This window comes from Phaethon aethereus, assembly GCF_964289735.1.
Source record: "Phaethon aethereus genome assembly, chromosome: 12".
NCBI lineage: Eukaryota > Metazoa > Chordata > Aves > Phaethontiformes > Phaethontidae > Phaethon > Phaethon aethereus.
Window position 1 is genome coordinate 7,111,225 of NC_138588.1, and position 21,227 is coordinate 7,132,451.

Here is a 21,227-nt window from a genome sequence, read left to right on the forward strand (position 1 = left end):
AACACACATTTATCCACTATAATGTTGCTTATACCTTAATCTTACGCATCTTCATCTGACACTAATTAGCAAGCTGGAGGCTCCTATGGGCACAGGAGCTTCTACGTCCCAAAACATGAAAATGAGCTCTTCCTTTTAGCACTTGAAGCACTCAGTTTTTAAAGAGACAATGTCAAGTATTTCAGTCCCAAACTGTACACTTTTTAACTTAAAAAACACAGCAGTAAGAGGCACGAAGGTGACGATACTCAGCCACGAAAGCATTGCAGCACGTGTCCGAAGCATGTCGGTGTAGTGTTATTTGCTCTACCACAAATTAAACCCACACTGCCCTCACTGAACCTTGGACTCACCTGCATTTTGGCACTGAGCACTAATTAAGAGACAAATAGAGTAGGCTACAGAAGCAGAAAATTAAACAGGCTGATCAGACAATCTAGTTACTTCCCTCAAAAAACCCCAAACTTACAGAAAAGCAATGTGGTTATAAAAACTTCTTTATATTCTGGGTTGTCCCTGAAAAAAGAAAAAAAAGGGAAAGATCATTTCTTTGATGTTCATCACTAGACAAGCATCCCATCAAGATCCATCTGACATCCTATTTAATTGTTCAGAGTAAGAGCTAATTGGAGCTTGAAAGAAAGGACAGAGCAGGACTTCAGGAATACAGCGCTGTATGCTGGCTCTTTGCGGAGAAAGTGAAAATAAATTATTTAGAGTTGACAAAGTCCCTTGAAGTCCTGCAGTCTTTCTGCTTGGCTGGGTTTCAGGCCTATCATCGATATTTCAGCGGTTATTTTTGGAGGGGGAGAGAAGGCAGGCTGCTTAGCAGGTAGCATTTGGGAATTAAGAGCTAGATGTACTTATGGTTTTCACGAGCCCTGACAGATGTTGAGCGTCTTCGACTGTGGCACAGTAAGACACTTAATACTAATGGTGCCGGTTTGCGGCAGCAAAGCTCCTTCCTGCCACGTTCCAGCATCTTTGCTCCTTTCTAAATTGCTCCTTAGGAAAGGAAGAGAAAATACACGCTCAGCATCCTCCTCACTATCCCCCCGGCTCAACGCCGATGTGCCCGGTCTCTGGAGGCCCTCACATCTCTTTTCCGAGCAAGTGCCACTGGGATCAGCTTAGCACAGCTCCCCACCACCTCCCGGAGATCAAGCTGCAACCCAGGAGGCTTCTCCCTCACCTCTCCGAAGGTTGCGCTCAGCCCGGTGGTCCACGTTTCGCATGGATCTGTGCGTGACTCTGCCGGGCACGGGTCCCTGCTGGGCAGGAGACAGGTCCTGCTCGGTGCCGCAGGCAGTCCCTCGGCCGTGAGAGCCGCCAACAAACCTTCCCTGCCCACCCCGCTCCCTGCCCCTTCCCCTCCCCGCCACGAGCACGGGGCCAAGAACGTGCCTTGCTGCAGAGCGCCAGCGTCCTTGGCCAAACAAACTAACTACCAACCTCGGACCAGTCACGACAAACAGCTTAATGTTTACCCATCACCTAACATACCCTCAAAAACCAAGGCCACCTTCACACCTTTTGGACGTAGGTCGAACGCCCTTCCGAGCCCAGCAAGCCCATGGCAAGGGGTCTTGCCCAGGCCAGTCACGCCAGATGCTCCCGCATCTCTCCTGCCCCTTCCTTGGTGAACACCAAACAGTTATAATACTCAGGTCAATATATATAGGTACCACGTATATATATTTGTGTCGCTGTTCTGCGCATTAACAAAGACAACCAACCCCACCAGGCACCACTCGTCCTTTCCACCCCCTCCCCTCCTCCCGTGACTGTGCAGGAACGCGGCCGGGGACCACCCTACGTGGCCCCATCGCACTCCCCCACAGTCAGCTTCAAGGCTCCCTGCTGATGCAGCGTCTTTAAGGCTTTGAACTCCAAGGGCATGGTGTGCGGGCTGGCCTGCGAGGTGTAGCCATACTTCAGGCTGTCGTAGTAGTGGTACTTGACCGGGTTCTGGTTCTGGTCCAGGGGAAAGGGCCAGAAGCCGTAGAGATAGATCTGGCTGCAGAAGCGAGTGGCTAAGGTGTACATGAGGAGGCCGGTGGTGGGTCGCTTGATGTGCACCTTGTTCGTTAGCCAGTACCTGCAAAGGCAGAGTAGAGGACAGCATGTTATTCCCCACACACACGAAGCTTGTGTCTTGCACGTTCTCCCTCTCCAGCCTCTGACTGAGATATATTGGCGTTTCAAACGGAGAGGTTTCTGACTAGCAGAAGAGTTCTCCATGCCAAGAAAAAGCCTCTCTAGGGATTGCTTCATGAATAAGCATCCTCCTGCTCTCTGTCTGGTGGTTACATCACACTTGTTGCTATGGCATTGAAGCATCTCATGCCTCGGCAATCCTTTATGAAAAACAAATTGCTTGCAACAGCGGCCTTCAGTACTTCAGCCTACAATTATCTTCCAATCAACCTAGGAGATCAATACCACAGACCAAACCATCAAGTAGTCTACATGTCAAGTAGACTCCAGCAACCCCGCGAAGCAGACACGTTCTCACACACACGCACCGATGATTTTCATTGATGAATGAAGATTTTTTACTCTGACAGTAAATACAACGGAGCTGGAAAAATGTTTGCCTTGGAATAAAGGGTCACCAGGCTGAAAGAGCTAAAACACACTGCTGTGCTCCCATTACACCCAGCGATTACTACTGTAATCCTAGACCAAAATACATCACCACATGTCGCAACATCAGGCTGAGAGAGACACAATATGGCATATTGCAATATATAACATGCGATGGTCAGCTGTGGCTCACTGCTGAAAAGTGTGTTAGTTTTTATGAGGGATGACAAAAAGAAGAAGGGAAGGAGGCACCCTGTAGTGACGAATGAGCAGAAATAGTATCAGCAGTTGTATTTTGGGCTGCTGAGAAAAGTTATTGCAGCATCCACATCCCATAAGAAGATGTTTCCAGAATTTATTGCACGGGCAATTTATCTGGTTTGCTCAGCAGAAAGACACTGTCGGAGGAGCAAAATCAGAAAGAAGAAGGTCTGGGGGAGGTAGATGTCCCCCACTTCTGCATTCCCTTCTCCTCCAGCACACCTGATGCCGCGGCTTCCCCACAGCAGGCAGGCATGGTGCAGGCAGCGCATCCCGCCATGTCGCAGCCCGTTCTTGCTCTCGGACTGTTTTTAATGGATATTTCAAAGGGCCTGAGTTCAGGTGAGTGACTGGCAGCACTCTGGATAAAAAGCATGAGGAAGCGGAGCAAAGCACGTGGCATTTCCTTGCCCTCACCCAGAGGTTTGGGATCCCGAGCTGGGTCCCGCTGTCGCACGCGGACCCGCGGGAAGTGTCTTGCTCCTCATTCGCACTTTCTGCTGGGCTCCTGAGGGGCTGGCACTCACACAGTGGGAACCCTTGGGAGAGCTGAGCCTTAATCCTGCAAATTAGCTTTTCGTGAAAGACATTAAAATTTAGCAACCGAGGCACAAAACGTACTTGCTTGTTCTCAGCCAGATAAGAGAAAAATTGACCTTCCTGGGTGAATCAAATTCTGGAAGCGGAGTGACCTCCTTGGCACGTGCAGGAAGGGCACGGTCATGTTTACTGGGGTCCCACACCCCAGAGGTGTCCAAGCGCCTGTAGTTGTAGCAAAACACAAGTACAATGTTTTGGGTAGGTCCTCCTTGCCTGACGCGTCCCCTTGGCATCCAGCACAAAAAACGAGCAAGAAACTGGGGGAAAACGGGTGAGAACCAGTATCTCAGAGGTACAGCATCAGCACTTGCTGTGCCTGCCCAGCCATATGGGTTGTGCTACGGGGATGCAGCAAAGCTCGCTGCGGTGCCAAGGCAATCTTCTCCCACAGGTAGTCATAAAACAGCCTCCTTGATGAGTTTATGGGTAAGCACGTTAGACCCCTGGCATGCGGAGAGAAATGGGAGATTATCACAACCATTTAATGCTGTGAATTAAAGTATCCTTACGCAGCAGGGAAGCTACCTGGGAAGAACTGTCAAGCTACATTAAACTGGCTGGCTTTGGGGGAAGACAACGGTCTGGGATTGTCCTGCAGCTACTTTAGCCAGAAAACTCTCCTTCTATCAATTTACCAGCTGGAGCACAGAAAGATACTGGTGACCTTACACCTGCCCGAAATACTAACTTTCGGGTTTTGTTGAGAGGCTGTAAAAGCTCTATGAATGTACAACGACCTTGACAGCATGATGGAAGGGACCCTTGCACACGAGTACAGGGCATTCATGTGACCACCAATGCTTTAAGCATATTAATGATGACAAAAATGACCTGGGTCAAACACAGAAGCGCCCTACAGAAGCAAGCCGTCCTCTGCAACCCAGCACGCACAAACAGCCTTACCAAGACCAACAAGTGTGCGCAAGCAGTACCCAAAAGCAGCCCTACCAAAACCAACCCGGTGTATCCACCTCAGCACACAGAGCTAGTGAGCAGTCACTCAATAATATCGGGGTAGGGAACAACAACAATTCCGTTTCTCATAGTAAAAATTAAAAACCTGGCTCTTTCACCTGCATTTCCCTCTATTGCAGGCATGGCATTGCGAAAACAAGAAGGATGACAAACCTGGCTCCTACAGCATCATAAATTCTCGCCGCTGGCTGCAGCTTTGGGAGGCTGTGATGGACTCCAGGCTGTCCCAGCCCACCCGCAGAGATGACATACCTAATATATAATGCCCAAACCATAACATAGGCCATGCCACAGCACTTGCAATTTTTTCCCTGGTCGGTGAAGGTGGGAAATCCTCTGGTGAGGGCTGGGGAATACTTCTTAATGACTGGTTTGTGACGGGAGTGTGGGAGCTATACAGGAGGATGTTCCTCTTATCTCTGCCACCACTGGCCAGCTGAGACAGCGGCCACATTCCTGGTGCAGGAGACAACAGCTGGGGATGGAAATAAAACCTAATTAATTCTGTAAATCCAAATGAGGTTGTCTGGGCGCACATGGGATGCTGTGTCAACAGCGCACCTTTAATATGTGAGGTCCGGGATTTTAATTAGGAGGAAAGATAATCTTGAAGCAGGCAGTAATTATTTTTCAAATTGGCTACACCAATCACCATAACTATTAAGTGCAACATTTTATGGAAAGAGACAGCAATTAAGAGAGAAGAGCAAAGAGCAGTCCTGAAACCCAATACCCCCTTTCTCAGAGCCATTCTCACAGCATGGACCTCCTTCAAAAGCCGGTGCTGTGTCATTTCTGTAAATTAACCCTCAGGGCTGGAAGCAGCTACAGAGATAGGCTGGTGCCTGAGCGGGGTGCAGCTGTGAACGGGAACCATGATGCTCTCAGGCAAAAACTGTCCGAGACAACTCTTGTTTTGGATCACGATAGTGACAGATGGAAAGTGCCATCAGATACTCAAGGTTATCTTTTGTAAGGAGGCAGGCTAGACACAAGCCCCAGCACCTATCTGAACTAATACTTCATGGTAGCTAAGGACAGAAGCTTCAAGAAGAGCAGCTCAGAGAGTCTCATCCTAGCTGGTAGGTGGTTCTGGTTGCTCCTCAGCAACATCAATTTTCCAAAAGGTTTCCTAGAAACTTAAGAAGTCTCCCAAGCAGAACTGCATAGCACTGCTGCCGGCTGCCTGACCATCAGCGTATGCCTCCGGCGTGGGGAGGAGGCACACGAGAAGCGACCGCTGGATTTGGACCTTAAAGGCCAGTGGGAATCCTTCAGGAGACAAAACGCTCTGAAATTGCCCCTAGGAAGCTGCAGCTCCCACCTGAGTCATGGAAGGTGGTAGCTTCCACATTGCACATCTGGAGCACGCACCCCACTGCGCTGACAGCCCTCATCCTCCCCCGGCATCACCGAATTCAGGGAGCAGAGCCTGGCCTTGATTTGGGCTGAAATGCCGAGTGCAAAACTCCTCCCTGCAGGCAGTGTTTGAGGACTGCTAGCGAGGGCAGGGTCCTGCTCTGTGCTTACCCATCACCTCCTGACCTGTCTGAGGAAACCCTAAAGTAACTTGTACCGTCCAGGTAAGGGTTAACTTGCAGGATAAAATGAACAGAAAGTCCATCGCCCTGATGAAATGAATAAAAGAAACCCAGGTCAATGAAGAAATCCAGTTTCAGCAGTATTAGCTGCATTATTTAGTGATGCAAATCAGGAATAATGCAATTTCAGACTCTTTTAAAACAGCTTATTCATACTAGCGTGATACAAACACAAGCTGTTGTGGAGGTGCTAGTCCTTGACTGTCAGAAGCATATTATCAGTCTGCCACACACATCCTGCTCCCATTAATACTCATGAAAAACCAGCCACAGATAATCAGAGCAAGCGCCCTGACCCAGGTTGGTGCAGGCGAGGAGAGGACTCGTTGCTGCTGGCATGGCACAGCACGTATCCCGGCGGCTGGGTGGATGAAGACGAAGTGCTGGAGCCCAGGGAGCAACTGCTATCCCCCATCCAGCTTCTCCCAGCCCTTTTCTATCCATGTATCCCATCTCCTCTGTCACCTCCACCAAAATAGCCAGGAGCCACGTACAGTGATGAGATCTGTGCTGGATGGGTAGGAATGAGCAGGTCCCCGTTCAGATTCATGCTAATGCTGACTCCAAAAGCTGGAAGAGTCGGGCTTAATCCCCAGGCTGGGCAAAGTCCAAACACCAAATCAGCCCTCTATATCTGAACTGGGTCTGTACTGTGTGGCTTGGGTCTAGTTTTAGTGACCTGGCACAAGCAGGTCAACGCTGAGACTCAACACTGAGTCACGGGTAAATAACTCTTTGCTCATCCAGGTCCTCAAATTTGTGGTGCTCTTTCAAACACACATTGTACTCAACACCCTCAAGTTAAACCATTTCCCAACAGACAGAAGAAGAGGAAAGTAACTGGGAACAGGATTACCCTATTCCTTTCCCTTTCCTTCTTTTGACAAGAAAAGACTAAATCTTCTTTCCAATTGACCAGAACAAATTAACTGTCTTGGCATCCTAGTGCAGACACACCACAGCTTGGATACAACGTGCCTCATTTGCTCCATTGCAGAAGGGGTGAGAATAATTGCTCGCACAAGGGTTTGTTTGTGGGATATCCACTGATCTCACCCACCCGTAGTTTTACTGGGCATTCATAGTCCCCCACATGCTATCCCAGTCACACACTTGTGAACAGCTATTTTTTGCCCCCTACAGACTTTGGCCATCTTCATCCCTCACCTGGGTGCAGGACCACTGTCCTTAAACAGTCTGTGAGACCAGAGAGCTGCCCCTGGGGGCAGATATTTCAGAAAAGCCCCTGTGAGCTTAAGAACCATATGGGAAGAAGCATGAAGGAGCTTGTTTAGAAACCCCACAGCTAGGGGACACTGGCTAACCAACAGCAGCACCGATCTCCAGACACAGAGTGAGAAAAGATGAGCTGGGAGAAGGAAAAGCAGCAGCTTAGGTTTGACATGTTAGAGAAAAGGGGAGCCTGTGGAGGGATGCAAAAGAGCAGGGTGATGCGATCAAAGCAACAGGTTCGGAGAATAACCTGCACACATGTGTCCTGCATGGCTACAAGCAAGGAAGGGCTGTTGGAAAGGATGCGGCGTAATCAGGACACGAGGAGGGACCAGGGGAGGGTTTCCACCATGGCTCAGGGATGGGAAAGGAAGCTTCTGAGCAGCATTGCCCTGAAAAATCCGCAAAGACTTAGATGTTGTTTGGGTGTGAGGACCCTGAGAGACATCTGAGGCAAAACGTTATGCCCCACCAGACTGCACTTCTGAGGATACGTGGCAGAGCTGTGCTACGTAAGCTACAGACCCCGAGCATGGCGATCACTGTGGTGAAGAGCACACGTGAACTGTCATGGCTATTTGGATATTAAACCTAACAGGAGACCCAGACAAGGAACTGGAAGATTTACTGATTTTTTTCTTTTTTTTTTTTTTTTCTTTCAAGAAGCTCTTAACAAAATCTTATGGGATTAGAATTGGTTGCTGCCAAGATACTCTCATGATGGACACAGTGAGAAATGCTAGACTAGATTATACAAGGCAAACTGAAACATGTCCATGAATTCTGCTCAAGGAGTGATAGTCAAACCTCCAGACAAAATTATTTTCCCTTGCTTCCTGCATTTCATGTTATTTTTCTGACAAAAGCTGCTTGGCAATAGGGATTACAAGGCTTTTTGGAGACACTAACAGATGACTTATAAGGGGCTTGCTTGCTTCCCAGCCAGGAGATGAGCAGTGCGCTCGCTGGATGAATTGCTCAGGAGACATGTTAGAGGATCGCTCCGAAGTGAGTCACGCACCCCCGAAACGCATGGCACCGTCCCCGTCCCCACGAGCTGGCTCCCTGCCACACCACAACTTTCCTCCTCAGCCTTAGGTAGTGAGTCAGGTTCCTTCTGAGCTCCTCCATCGAAATGCTGATGGCTCTCTCCCCTCCTGGCATGAAGATGGGGAGTTTAACCATGTAAGAAAGGCCTCCCTCCGTCCTACCACACACATCATCCAGAATCATCAACACAAAAAACTACCAGCAAACATTTAAGGCACCCTCACAGCTAGGAAGGTGATGCCTCAAACGATGCTGTTAAGGACAACAAAACCAAATGCTTTTTAGTTATCTCTGCAATGCACACTCTACAAATGCCCCAAATGCACTGAAAATTATAGGAAAAATGCTCAATTGCCACTGAAATGCATTCTGGTCTGGGGGAAAGCAGAGCAGGACAATAAATAGTGGTTCAAGGAGGAGTCAAGAACTCACAAATGTATTTCGCTGGTAGTGAAGGAAGAAAAGACAAAGCTTTCGTAGCCAAATTGAAGTCAGCTGGGATGTTAGACTTTGCAAAAAGTGCTATGCCTTCAAAAAAAGAAAATACATAAAAGAGTGTCTTGGCTGAAAGACTTCCCCATTTGTTTGAGATTTCCAAATCAACTCAGGATAGATTATAAAGGGTAGCTTTATCCAGCAAAGGAGGAGATGGGACATCTCTGCAACTGCAGCCCACTGTAGCCCAGAGGGATGTTCCATGGGGCTTTGTGGATTATCAATTCCCTGCTGCATGCCACAAAACGTATTCGTTTCACAAATCTCAGATCTGCCAAAGAAAAGTATAACACTATGAACTGGCATGTTCCTCAGAGAGAGCTGGAGAGACAGAGGAAGTTGTTGGAGACCATATTCCTGTAACAACAAGGAGCTCATCAACCAAAAATATATGATCATCATAGGAATTACACAGTATCACAGAAGATGATTAAGTAAAACCCTAGTGATTCCGGTCAGTTTGACCTGAGGAAAGACTCTTTTCTCATCCCAAACCAAACCATATGAATCACCCTGAGCAGATGGTCAAGACAACCCTATAGGTACCTGAGAGACTTCCTATACAGCTCCAAGAGCATCAGCACATCCTCCTCCTCAGCTGTGGCCAGTTCACTCAATACTGCCTGAATCACTCTTAAATTCGACCCGGAGTCCAAACCTGAGGAGGCTGCACTGAGGAAAGGGTTAACATTGACTCTAGCCTTCCCCCAGCACAGCCCTTTGCCCCCAGTCCTGGGTGGTCCCTCTGCACAGCTCCTTGATCAGGCCACAACACAGTGGCTAGGTGCTGAAGTGCTCCCATCAATTCTAGCTAGCGGAAGGGCCTGCAGTTTTAATTATATTAATTGTTAATTAGTAGGCATCCTTGTTTTCCTGCTGATAAGTGCGAGAGCAGGAGGGCAGGTCAGGCAGCAGCTCCCTTGGCTTAGAGGACACCCCCTGAGAAGGATTAGCGCTGGTTTCTCCGGCTATAATTGAATTAGTGCTGCCTCTGTGCAGCCATGACCCACCTTTCCCCATTGCCCCGCAGCCCAGTGACCAGCCCAAAGGACAGGATCGAGGTCTTGGCTGCAGCTCAGTGCAGGTACTCGGAGCCTGTCATCAGCATCAGTTAGTGACCGATGACATGCTGGTACCATATCTATCCCAGACATCCACCAACAGTGGCCACTTCACTTACTTGCTGGTCTAACTGGTTGCATCCCTCTGAGCCCTGGTAGGTTTTCAGAAACCCCTGTTCCTCACACATGACCCCATTAAAACCCAATGGGACACTAAAACATGCAAAAGGAACACACTGTTCCGAGCCACAGGGAGAGGGGTGCATCACTCCATGCACCAAGAGACAGCGCTGAGCCCTTGGACTTGTCCCAAAATCCCTACATCCCCTCCAACCGTGCAGGACCTGCCAGCCACCGATGGTGGCTCCGACACTGCTCTGTGGGAGATGCATGGGGACAACCAGAGTGCCAGCCAGCCCGGCTGGACTGCAGGGCTGCAGCACAGGAGGGCCAGAAAGGTGCTCTGAGTTGGAAGATAAGCTCAGCAGCAGAGCTTGTTGAGGCATCCTCCTCCTCTCCTGCGGGAAAGCGATGCCCAGCCTTTGCCAATCCCTCTGCAAAGCTTCTTACAGGAAGTTTCTGGCACCAGGAATTGTTGCCAGCACAGGATTAGCAGCTTGTTGATTTAAAGGGCTTATTACAGGAGCTTAATTCTATTTTGACAGATGAAAGTAAGTCAATTACAGCTAGAAATAGCTCAGAATTTGGGTTGTGGGGTTTTTTTTTTTCTTCCCCAACCTCCCTTTCTGTGAGTTGTGGTATCGTTTTCTTCCTTTTACCTCAAAGCCAGCTTTTTCTGTAAGATGTCTCTCTGGCCCAGGGAAGCCTCAAACACAGGCGCTTGGGGCAGACATGGTTCTTCTTGTCCGTTATTGCTGCCTGCAATGCACCGCGGCACCAGACCCTCCACTGCTCCCAGCCTGCCTACAAAGCCACCCTTCACACCCCTCTTGCCTGGAGCACCCCCTTAGGCTTGATCCTGTGGGAAATGACCCCAAAATCTGTCCTGTGCCCACCCCCTGCACTGACACGCAACCTGAGCTGGGACAGAGCAACACCCAGCATGGACCAACTGACCAGAAGAGCTGAGGCTCAGAGGTGTGTGGGCAAAGAAGTGCTCAAAGTCATCAAGAAACATTACTGTTGAGGCTTAGAGGTGGGAGCATCAGCTACATGAGTGAAATCCCATCTTGGGAGATCAACAGACTTTTAGTCAGGATCGGAGAGGACAACTACTGCCACTAAATCATCTCCAGCATAAGCCACCGCCTGCCCAGACTCCCTAAATATCTAATGAATAATGACTCTCACCCAGAGAAATAAAGCAAGAAAGCAAGAGCATACCCCATCCCCAACCTATTTGCATGGAAGTCTCACCCCTGGAGCTCGCTCTCTTTTATAACCTCCCCATCGCCACTGCACCATCACCTGTGTCTCCCACATGCCTGAAGTTGCAATAAGGGAGCAAAAAGACCCCTTCCTTGCCTCCCAATAAATCCATTCACCATCACCCTGTCCTATTTATCTGACCAGCAGGACCACACCATGTCAGCACACCAGAGACACTCTCACCCTCGGACGGCGTGCAGCAGGCGCAGCGAGGGGTAGGCGGTCCTGACGTTGATGTGATGCTTCAGGATGAGCTCGTTTACCCACTCAACTCGCTCCTTGCCCCCCTTGGCCATGAACGCTGGGATCCAGAGGATGCTGCCGTTGAGGCTGTGGAGGCGTTGCAGCAGCTTTTCCCTCCAAGTCTCATTCACCAGGTCCTCAAAGGCCCGTTGGATGACCGAAGGGTTCATAGTCACCAGGTCTGTCTTCATGCCCACGTCCTGTGAGTACTCTTGGACAGGGGCCAGGTTGCACCTGCGAAGGGAAACACTGAACAAACAGCCCTTTACAATGGATGCGAGAGAGGGCAGTGACAAACACGAGGGGTGTTTGATGTGAAAAGTCGGGGCCAGTGACAGATGTGCCCATTCGCCCTCGCTTTTGGGAGGAGGAGGAGGGAAAATAAGTCTCTGCAATAAATTAAAGAGGCTCTGACCTCGTAATGATGAGCCATCTTATTATCAGGCCATCATTCCTCAACATGCTGGCATGTGTGCACATATTTCTCTAGGGCAATGCTAATAACAGACATAACTTTGGTGTCTGGTGGGTGGGTCTGCATGGATCGGTATCTCTTCTGGTGCGGTTCAAAAATAACACATAGCAACAAACCTCCCGTCTTTGCTGCCACGGCAGATTTGAACAGAAACGGCCTTTCCCACACAAGGAAAGCACTCGCCTCTTAATTCTAGTCCTGCTGGGCTAATCTTATCCCAAGTTCCTTTTCTCCTCCTGGTGAGTCTCAGCTAACTAACAGCAGACCCGGTGGCACCGGCAGCGACAATGACACCAGCGGGAGGTGGGTGCCAGGACACGACCTCCACAGGGTTTGGCTGTCCGGTGGCTGTGACCTTCAAAAAACATCTCTTTCTGTAGTATTAATTGGTGCCTCGTCTCAGGCTGTGCATGCCATGCAGGCACATGCGCTCCCTTGGGGGCTCCCACGCCACGAGCTCCTGTGCCATGCCGGCGATGAGGGTCGAGGGGCTGCGGGATAAACTGCCAACAAATCACCCTCGTTATACAGTGGTTTCCTACAGCTCCTTGAGGGGGCATCTGCCGCTGTTACGGCATGGCCGTGCCATGCATGTGGCGCTGGGTAAATGACACCAGGGACCAGCTGACGGAGGGATGCAGAGAGATGCTCCCCCAGCATGGCGGAAACCAGAGGGTACCCATGTTTTAGCACATTGTGTGCTCTCCTGCGGTGTTTTACAGTGAAGTTACAGTATTTAACGAGCAGGAATTGCATCCTAACCATCTGCCTTGATAATCAGCCGTTACTACTGTTTCCCCTACTTTACAGATGGGGAAGCCAAGGGAACGGTGTAAAGAAAATCCAGCTACTGGCACGCGGGGCCTTTCTGATCCACTCATCGCAGGAGTAAATTCACTGAAAATGTAGTGATCTTCACCGGATCTGAAGAGCGAAGCTGTATCCTGGACAGAGAGCCCATCACTTGTCACTGCCAAACCCACTGAAAAGGCGACCTGGGTGGAGCAAAACCTTCCTCAGAAAGACGCAGGTTCAAGTGGTGGCTCAGATAACCTAGGGTGGGAAGAGCACGTCCATGCCAGACCTGCGCTAGCACACATGGCTGGGAGAAGTTGCTCAAAATCCCAATCCTTACACCCAGAAAAGCTTTTCTCCTGCAACTTGCTCCTCCTTAAATTTTCCCAGAACTGCAATAAACAATTTTTCCCTTTGCTCACTCTGGTTACACTTAAGGAAGCAAACAATACCGCCCCGTCCCCCGCGGCCAGGACGGAGCAGCCAGGCAGGCTGGAGCAGGGGGGCAGAGGTGACACTACCCTCGTTCCCACGTCACGCCGGGGACCGCCTCTGTGAGCCGCTGATGGATTGGGCTGTCCTCATAATAGACTCGCCAGAAAGCAAATGTCCGCACGCACATAAATCATCGGCGGACTCCTGCAGTCCCTCAACGCACGGATATACACGGGTTTCGGGGAGGGGAGGGCGGGCGCGTTCCTCCTCTGCACTTAAGCGTTTTCTGTAGCGAATTCGGTGTGTGCCCCAGTGGGGGTCAGGACGTGCTGCTGCAGGTCCATGGGGCCGCGCATCTGTGGGGACATCGGTGCCGGGGACGGAGCGGTCACAGGGCGTCAGACCCGGCGCGCGCAAGCGCGGTGCCAGGGCACGGCGCGGTGCACCCGCTGCTCGCCGGCAGAAGCGATGTCTGGAAGGATTCAGCTTGTGTCCGTGGGAGAGTCCGGGACAGGGTTTATTTGCAAGAGGGCAAGTATGCTGGAAAAGAAGAGCGAGTGCTTGGGTCTGGGGGTGCTGGGGGTTAATGGTGCCCTGGGGGGCTAACGGTGCGCTGTGAGAATACGTGGGTGTGTTTGCAAGGTCGGTGAGGGAGCTCTCGCTGGCTGATAGAAGAGTTTGCAGCAGGATGTTTGCATCGGCGAACCTACGCGTGCACACGGGGCTGCAAGGCTGTGCCGCACCACACGGCTGGGACTCCAGCCCCTTTCCACCTCTGAACGCTCCCCAAGCCCCCCAGCCCCATCGTGTGTGGGGGCGGTGGGCCCCTACCTTATCACGAAGCTGTGTGCGTCGATCTCGGGGCCACAGCCACTGCTGAGCAGGACCCCCGAGTTGCCCACGATGGCGCAGGTGGGGAACTGCTTGCCCTTGAGAGGCGAGGTGCGGGGCAGCAGCTCGTACAGGTTCTGCGAGACGTTCATGGTGCTGTCCCTGTCAAAGACGTAGTGGATGACGTCCCCTGGCTTCAGTGTCCCCTTCAGCACCGAAATGTCCTTCTCAGCATCCAGGAATTTCAGGATCTGTTTCCTGAGGACAGGGAAGGAAACAGCCCCATCAGGTGAGGTACAGAGATAATTTGGGTCATACATAAGATGAAGTCTTGCCTCCTGCCTGCCCTTGCTCTGTGGGCAGTCCCAGCCAACTGATGCTCTCCAGGAAGATTTCAAAAGGTATCTCCATCCGTTAAGACGCCCGTTCCTTCTCCACCCATCCCTCCCTGGAGCAGGCCAGCATGGCCAGCCCACCAGTAGTGGGGGGATCCCTGCATGTACCCTGGGTAGAGGATCCCCTTCCCCCCTCCACATCCCACCGCCAGCGCACACTACTTCCACTTGGCCTTATGGAAAGCCCCTTATGGAAAATGGGGGCTTAAGTGCTCCTTGTTTTGTCGTTGCAAGGCCAGCTGGTTCAGCCAGGAATTCATTTCCAAGCGATCGCTTACAGATATGAAGCCTAGCTCAGCAGGAGATAAGCCTTTTATTTCTTCCTCGACTTCCTTAGATGATATACAGAGGCAATTTGCCAGCTTGCACTGGAGAGGACCAAATCTGTCTCTTGTCCTATAGGTAATTACCAGTACCTGATCTTCAAAGAGAGTGTCTGGTTGTGTCTCCATTTGGATGAGGCTGGTTTAATGTTGTGCTTAATGCTTTCATTACTTCTGTCAACAACAGCTGGAGACGAAGAGTCATTTATTACTACTTCAGCTCTAGAGAAAAGAAAGATGGGGAGAGGGAGAGAGACAGGATCCGTTAGCATCCCAATGGCACTTCTAATCACTGTCTACAGCTCCGGATGCTGGAATTCAAACTTCATCAGAAAGGCAAAATTGTAGTTATTAGCTAAACAAGAACTGAAAGCCTGTTTGTATTCTGCTACACTCAAGCAGACAGACAGAAATCCTTAAATACCTGCTCGCTTACCCGAACACAGACTTACAGCCAGGCACAACTCTACAGAAAACACAATCTTACACATCTAGCTGTTGAAATTGCATGCACACAAAAATGCAAGCAGGCTCTGCAAAGACAGGCTGGCAGATGTACACGCACAGACAAGACACCCCAGACCTCCCAAAATTCACCGAGACAGCTCCTATGCCGGCAGCCGCGGTTGCTGCCTCGTGGTTGCACATGAGCACCCCAAAGCGGAGCCAGCTCAGCTCCTGCAGCGGGTTAAAACCCTCATCAGAGAAGTGCAACCTTCACTTCACCCAAAGGAGAAATTAATTTAGCCGAGCTGCTGGGTGCCGCTTGTGAGATTGGGCTGTGAGCATCCCGTATCGAACAGGGGTTGGCTGGCTCGCTGGTAACTCTTCCGACCGTTAGAAGAGAGCATGAGGATTTCAGGATCCCAGCTTTTAATCCCTGCTCTAAGAAGCAAATCAGCCCCAGCACTTCAGTGTCATTTACATCAAATGGCATGAATTAAGGGAGCCTCTGAATATTTGATTCCAGCCAGCCGTCCTCCAAAGAGAATATGTGAGCATCTCATCAAGAAGCTGTGCATGTGTCTGCAGCCCCGAAAAAACCTTCACACTTCAGAGCACTGAAAAATACACAGTCAAAGCACTCGCTGTCAGCTAGAGGGAATCTCCCTCTCTCATGCAAAGGGCTTTTCCAGCTGGGAAATGGTTTGTAAATAAATACTTTTATAAAAAACATGTAAACCCCAAGGAGGGTGAAGAAAGAGAGATGGGGCAGAGCTGGTGGTCCAGGCTCATGGACAGTATCCAGCTCCTGGGAGCACATCTCCAGCCCAGGGAAGGAGCTCCTGAGGATACACTGTGGCTCACACTGTGTAATGTTTCAGAAAGGCACGGAAATGTGTTTATAAATGCTGACCACCAGTGTCCTTGTGTGTGTTTGTACGGTACCTCTCCAGAGGCTTGCCAGTCGAGGCTGTTGGATTTGCTTGCGTCGCATTTTGCCACGTCACTTCGTGTCTTGCAAAGCTTACTTGTAAGGTGTCAAAAATCATAAAGGAAACAGGGTAGAGAAACCTTGGGAATAACTACGATTTTTGGGGGTTTGTCCATTTTCTGTGTTTTGATCAGTTGTGGTGACATCATCACAGAATGACATCACTCTTCCTTTCTTGCGTGGTGTCACTAAGCTTTGCAACCGTCCCACTTGGTAATGCCGGGCTGATGTGAAATCATTGTAAAAATAACAGAGAGAGACACTGAATGAAGCTGTGATGCCATGAAATGACTCTGCAATGGAGCGACGTTACTGAAGTGCATTACGATAAAAAACGAATGAAGTTCCCATGTCAAAGACAGCGCGCTCTCTTCTAATAGCATGTAGTAAAACTACGAAAATGGCAACTCTATCACTGACTTATTTTCACAATAAGTAACTCTCTCCCTCTCATTGCCTCAATCACCGCAACTTGCAGATCCTTGGTTATTCACAAATGATTATTGCACTGAGCTGGGGGAAGGAGGGGGAGAAACGATTAAGAAAATGCAAAGCAGAAGTGAAAAGAAACAGATACATTTGCTAAATAAGAACAGCACTAGCCAGCGAAGAGAAGCAGCAGATTAATAGCTGCCTTACAGCAAAAACAAATGAACACAAAATCTAATTTACAAACCTATTAGATTTGCTATGTAAGCTGTTCACAGCTGATCTGATTGTACCTCTGCCTCCAGAACTCCTGCAAGACAAAGGAAATGCATTATTTATAAACCCAGCTCCTCTTTGCCACGCATTGTTCAACAGTCAAGAGATCCTGCTCTGATGGGCTCCGCACGGAGACACGGCTGCGCCGTTCACGTCCCACCCCATCCAGAAGGGAGACGTCCAGATGCCTGTGAAGGGCTTTTCACACCCATCGTCATCGCTGCCCTGCTATGACCGTCCCATCATTCTGGCAAAAAAGCTTCTAACCAACCCAATTAATAATACCTGTGCATCGAGCCAGCCATCAAAGACATCTGGTCTCCATCATCAAAGCAGCATGCAGCCTAGAGGCTGCATTAAATACATCTCTACCTTTTTTTCTTTTTTTATATCAGGTGTTACCAGTGCATAGAGGTCTCCTCCATCACCAGGTTCCCAAGGGACCTCCCCTGTCCTTCTCAGAAGGGGACTGAGCTGAATGATGTGGACAGGATTCCCACCGCTGTTTTCAACTTGGTCTTTCAGTTCAAACCACACAACATCTCCATTTTAGCCAGACCGAGCCACCAGCCTCCTGGGTGACTTGTGGAGATCTTGTCCTCACAGTGCACCTTCTCCCAGCTCCCGGTGACCCAGGCCAGGCCCACAGCCCCGTTCCAGCCCCCTCTGATTCCATGAGTGCCCTGAAGCCCCTTGTCCTCACCTTTAGAGTAACCTGGCTGAAGCCGTGAGGCCAACTCAGTGCAGTCACTTGCACGCTGGAGCTGACACCTCAAAGTGACAGCCTTGTCACTCCCATGGCCTGACACCACTGCACAAGGACGGGTGCCAGACCTGCCTGAGCGAGACCTGTGGGAACGGAGAGCCCAAGCTTCCAGCACCAGGCGCTAGGCTGATCCTATAATGAAGAATAGGTGGGACCAAGCCCCTTCAGAAACCAACGCCACTCGTAAGACCCGTCAATCCTCACTTAAAAATAAATACATACAAGTATTGGTCTGCATCTAGCTGGCTGCAGAGCCTCTTCTTGCCATAGCTTGCTATTTTCAAAGGGGTCACAAAGAACCAGTCGCCCACTTTGTGATGCTCAGTGGGAGCTGGGCTTCGAGTCGGACACATTTTAACTGCCACGTGCTCATTGGTCTGTGTGATTGTTTCCATTGAACAGATATCAAAATGAACATGCTCATAAAGCAAACCAAATTCTTTATTGTTACCTGGATATATATACCTTAATGAAAATGTATCTCAGGAGCACATACTTCTACCAGTCCTAAAAATATCCCGAATGAATTAGATATAAATGAAAAAGAAATAAGAGTGCACCAACGTTTGGTGCCATCAAAAAAGATTTTCAGACTTGCGGGATGCGATGTAAATCCCTTCGTTAGGCTGAGCACAGCCCTCAGCACCACATAACAGCAAAGCCTTGGAAATACCGTGACAGTTGTCCCTTTCCTCCCTCCTGCCAGAGAGCATCTACAGCCAAGTCAGAGCGATTCCTGCTCCAACACTCTCCTCTTTCCTTTGACAAACCTGAGAGTCAGCGAGCTGTTTCATTTTTTGGTGCATCAAGGGAACAGCAGGACTAGCTTATTCCTAGAGCCTACTGGCATTTAACAAGCCTCCGCTTTAATGGGGTTCACTGCAGGGTGTGGGAGCAAACTGGATTAGTGTGCAAACCACGCATCCTTTCAGAGACATCTCCGAAGGAGCCTTCCAAATGGGATTCACACTCCTTCACACTTGCTGTAAAACAGATAGGGACTGGATTAAGGGCTTAGAAAAAGAAATGCTGCTCCCTGCACAAGTGCTGGTTCACAATCTCTGTGAAAGGAGAAAAAAAAAAAATCACAGAAATTAGGAAGTAGAGAAGACTTGTTAGCTCCCACCTCATCCATGTTTTGCAGTTACAGCAGGACTGATCTGAAGCATCACAACATATTATTCAAATGCATTTATCCAATCTCGCTCTACATGCTCCCAGCCACAGGTCTGTGCATGTCTCCTTCTGAAATGAAGGCAGGCATCGGGGCTGGGGATGCTGGACACGAGGAAGACAAGTTGAGAGCACATCTCCCAGGTCACTGTGAGCAGAGGTGGTGGGGAAAGTCGGCTGCCCAGACTCCCTGCTGAGCAGCCCCTTAGTGACAGTTTTGGGGGTTACTCTTTCCCACACGCACGCTGTGAAAAGCAAAAGTTTTCAAACTATTGCAGTGGAAACAGAGCACAGAGTGTTCTGCCGTCATATATGAACACAGAGGGGGCATCTCGTCGGTGGAGAGAGCAGAGCTCTGCTAGCCATCTTCCTGTGACTTGCTCTGTGGCACTGGGCTTTGCTGGCCACAGCCACTGCTACAGGGCAGCATCTGGCCCAGCAGCAGCCAGGATGCTCTTGGTGGACACCCGAGATGCTGGTAAAGACACTGCTCCCCACACCAGGCTTGGTTTCTCTCTCTGAGCCTTGCAGATTGCCTGAAGCTGAGACATGTCACTTGGCTGAAGGTCTCAGCTGAATCCTAAAATGCTCCTGTGAATTCAAAACCATCAACCTTCTGGCCCTTTGTGTCCTACATTGCAACTTCTGGACACCTGCCCTACAATCTCCCTTTGCACAGTCACAGACAACGTGCGCTGTGAGTATAATACTGTGGGCTGTATTGCCCTGTCCAGCCACGCTGCCCAGCTCAGCCCACCACCCCCAATACCAGCCAGGCAAACCAGCTGCTCAAAACACCCAGAGTTTAGTCAACTGTGATATTTTCCAAGGTCTGCCATACTTCATTACCAACCCAGGCAAGCCAATATCACTGTAGTGCTTCACTTTGCCCCCTGGGAAGAGGAAAACATTAAGAAATGGAAGGCACTAATTAAGAGGCACATGTTAAAAAAAACAACAACAACAACAACAACAACAAAAGTCAGCCCATTTTATTATACCTTGCTGACCTGGAGTTTCAAATCTCTTGGCTTCAAAAGGCAAAGACCAACCTCGATTAAAATTGCACAGATAAGCATTGATTTTTAAAAGCTTTCTAGTGCTACACTGTGTTTAGATTGAATTGCCTTATTAATCTAGTTGTTATCAGTTTGATTGTATAGCCAGCTCCACAAAGTACCAACCTGCTTCCTAATCCTATTATTTACAAAATGCTCTTCTTTTGACTTCCGCTGGGATGTTTTCCCGTGATAAGTCACATCTATATGTGCTAATGCCATATTACTGGCTTATGACATCCTTTCTCATTTTTGCTTTGAGATTTTCAAGCTGAATTTTGACTATCTAAGATATTATATAGGTCAAAACATTCTGTGCTCAGATGTAAAGTGACACTGATTCATATATCAGAGGATAACAAAGAAAAATTGTCTTATGGTTCAGGTCCAAATTTTCTTGGACGAATAATTTCTGACAAATCAGGTATGCAAAGACTTTTCTATTCACAGGCTATGAATGGGCTCTTTAGGGTTTTTGCTTCCTTTTTCATCGTTTCCCACTTCTTAAATGATACTCTTAATTGTTGCTAGGTACGGTTTGGTCTTGCTTCGAGCAATTTTGATACATGAAATCAAAGCTGCTTTGACTGAACAAGTAGGTCACACAGCCTCTTTGGGCGAGAGGATCTCTAAAAGTAGGCTTTATGCATCCATATTCTCAGGCTTACAAATTAAAAAATGTGTTTTCCATGGATATTTTACAACGCCCACCTCCAACTCCTGCTTCCCCCCAACCTCTGCGGCAGAGGATACACAGGTGGGTGTACGAGAAGCATGAACTAGCCAGAAATTTCAGCGGTACCCAATCACTCATTTAGCCACATTTGTGGAGCCCATGTCTGGTAGAACAAAACCTCTGCTTCCTCCTGACCTGGGGCAACCCAAGCCTTCCTCTCCTCCCTCCTCCACAGAAAAAAGAGATAACAACATCTCTGTAACCCCTTGGAGGATTGTTAAACAGAATTCATTCATCTGAATTCCTGAGAAAGGGAGTTCAGAGCACCACAATTTTTATCTGAGTTCAAATGATTAACACCTACTAATTCAGTTTTCACAACCTGCTTATGTGTTAGGCGCATTTTATGATGTGGGGGTGAAGTGGCTGGGCCCTTAACACCAAGAATGACAGTTTCACAAGCCAGGACAGGAGCAGGCACTATGGGCTTACGGCAGACCTGTCCGCTTGAAAATGCCGCTCTTTGCTTGCTGAGAGCGAGTACAGCTCTCACTGGGCGATTGGGTAGGACACGTCACCCAGGAGACCACGGGAACGGATCTGAAAAGGTGCTTTTCAGGCTGGTGAGACATGTAGCCATTGGTCTCCTGAAACGGCTGCAGGCTG

General features: G+C 49.4%; 1 protein-coding gene across 2 annotated transcripts in view; it reads right to left on the bottom strand.

Annotated features, from left to right (window-relative positions):
* Nucleotides 1-1,812: 1,812 nt before the first annotated feature.
* The window catches only part of ST8SIA2 (ST8 alpha-N-acetyl-neuraminide alpha-2,8-sialyltransferase 2), a gene marked incomplete at both ends in the record, with an annotated part of 30,218 nt that continues 10,803 nt past the window's right edge, over nt 1,813-21,227 (bottom strand). The window contains 5 exons of one of the 2 annotated variants that reach the window (XM_082005426.1): nt 1,813-2,098; nt 11,435-11,728; nt 14,031-14,288; nt 14,842-14,970; nt 16,860-16,922. In XM_082005426.1, coding sequence (XP_081861552.1) covers nt 1,813-2,098; nt 11,435-11,728; nt 14,031-14,288; nt 14,842-14,970; nt 16,860-16,922 — 1,030 coding nt within the window. The remainder of the gene's footprint in view (nt 2,099-11,434; nt 11,729-14,030; nt 14,289-14,841; nt 14,971-16,859; nt 16,923-21,227) is intronic. The other variant, XM_082005427.1, reaches the window with a different exon arrangement.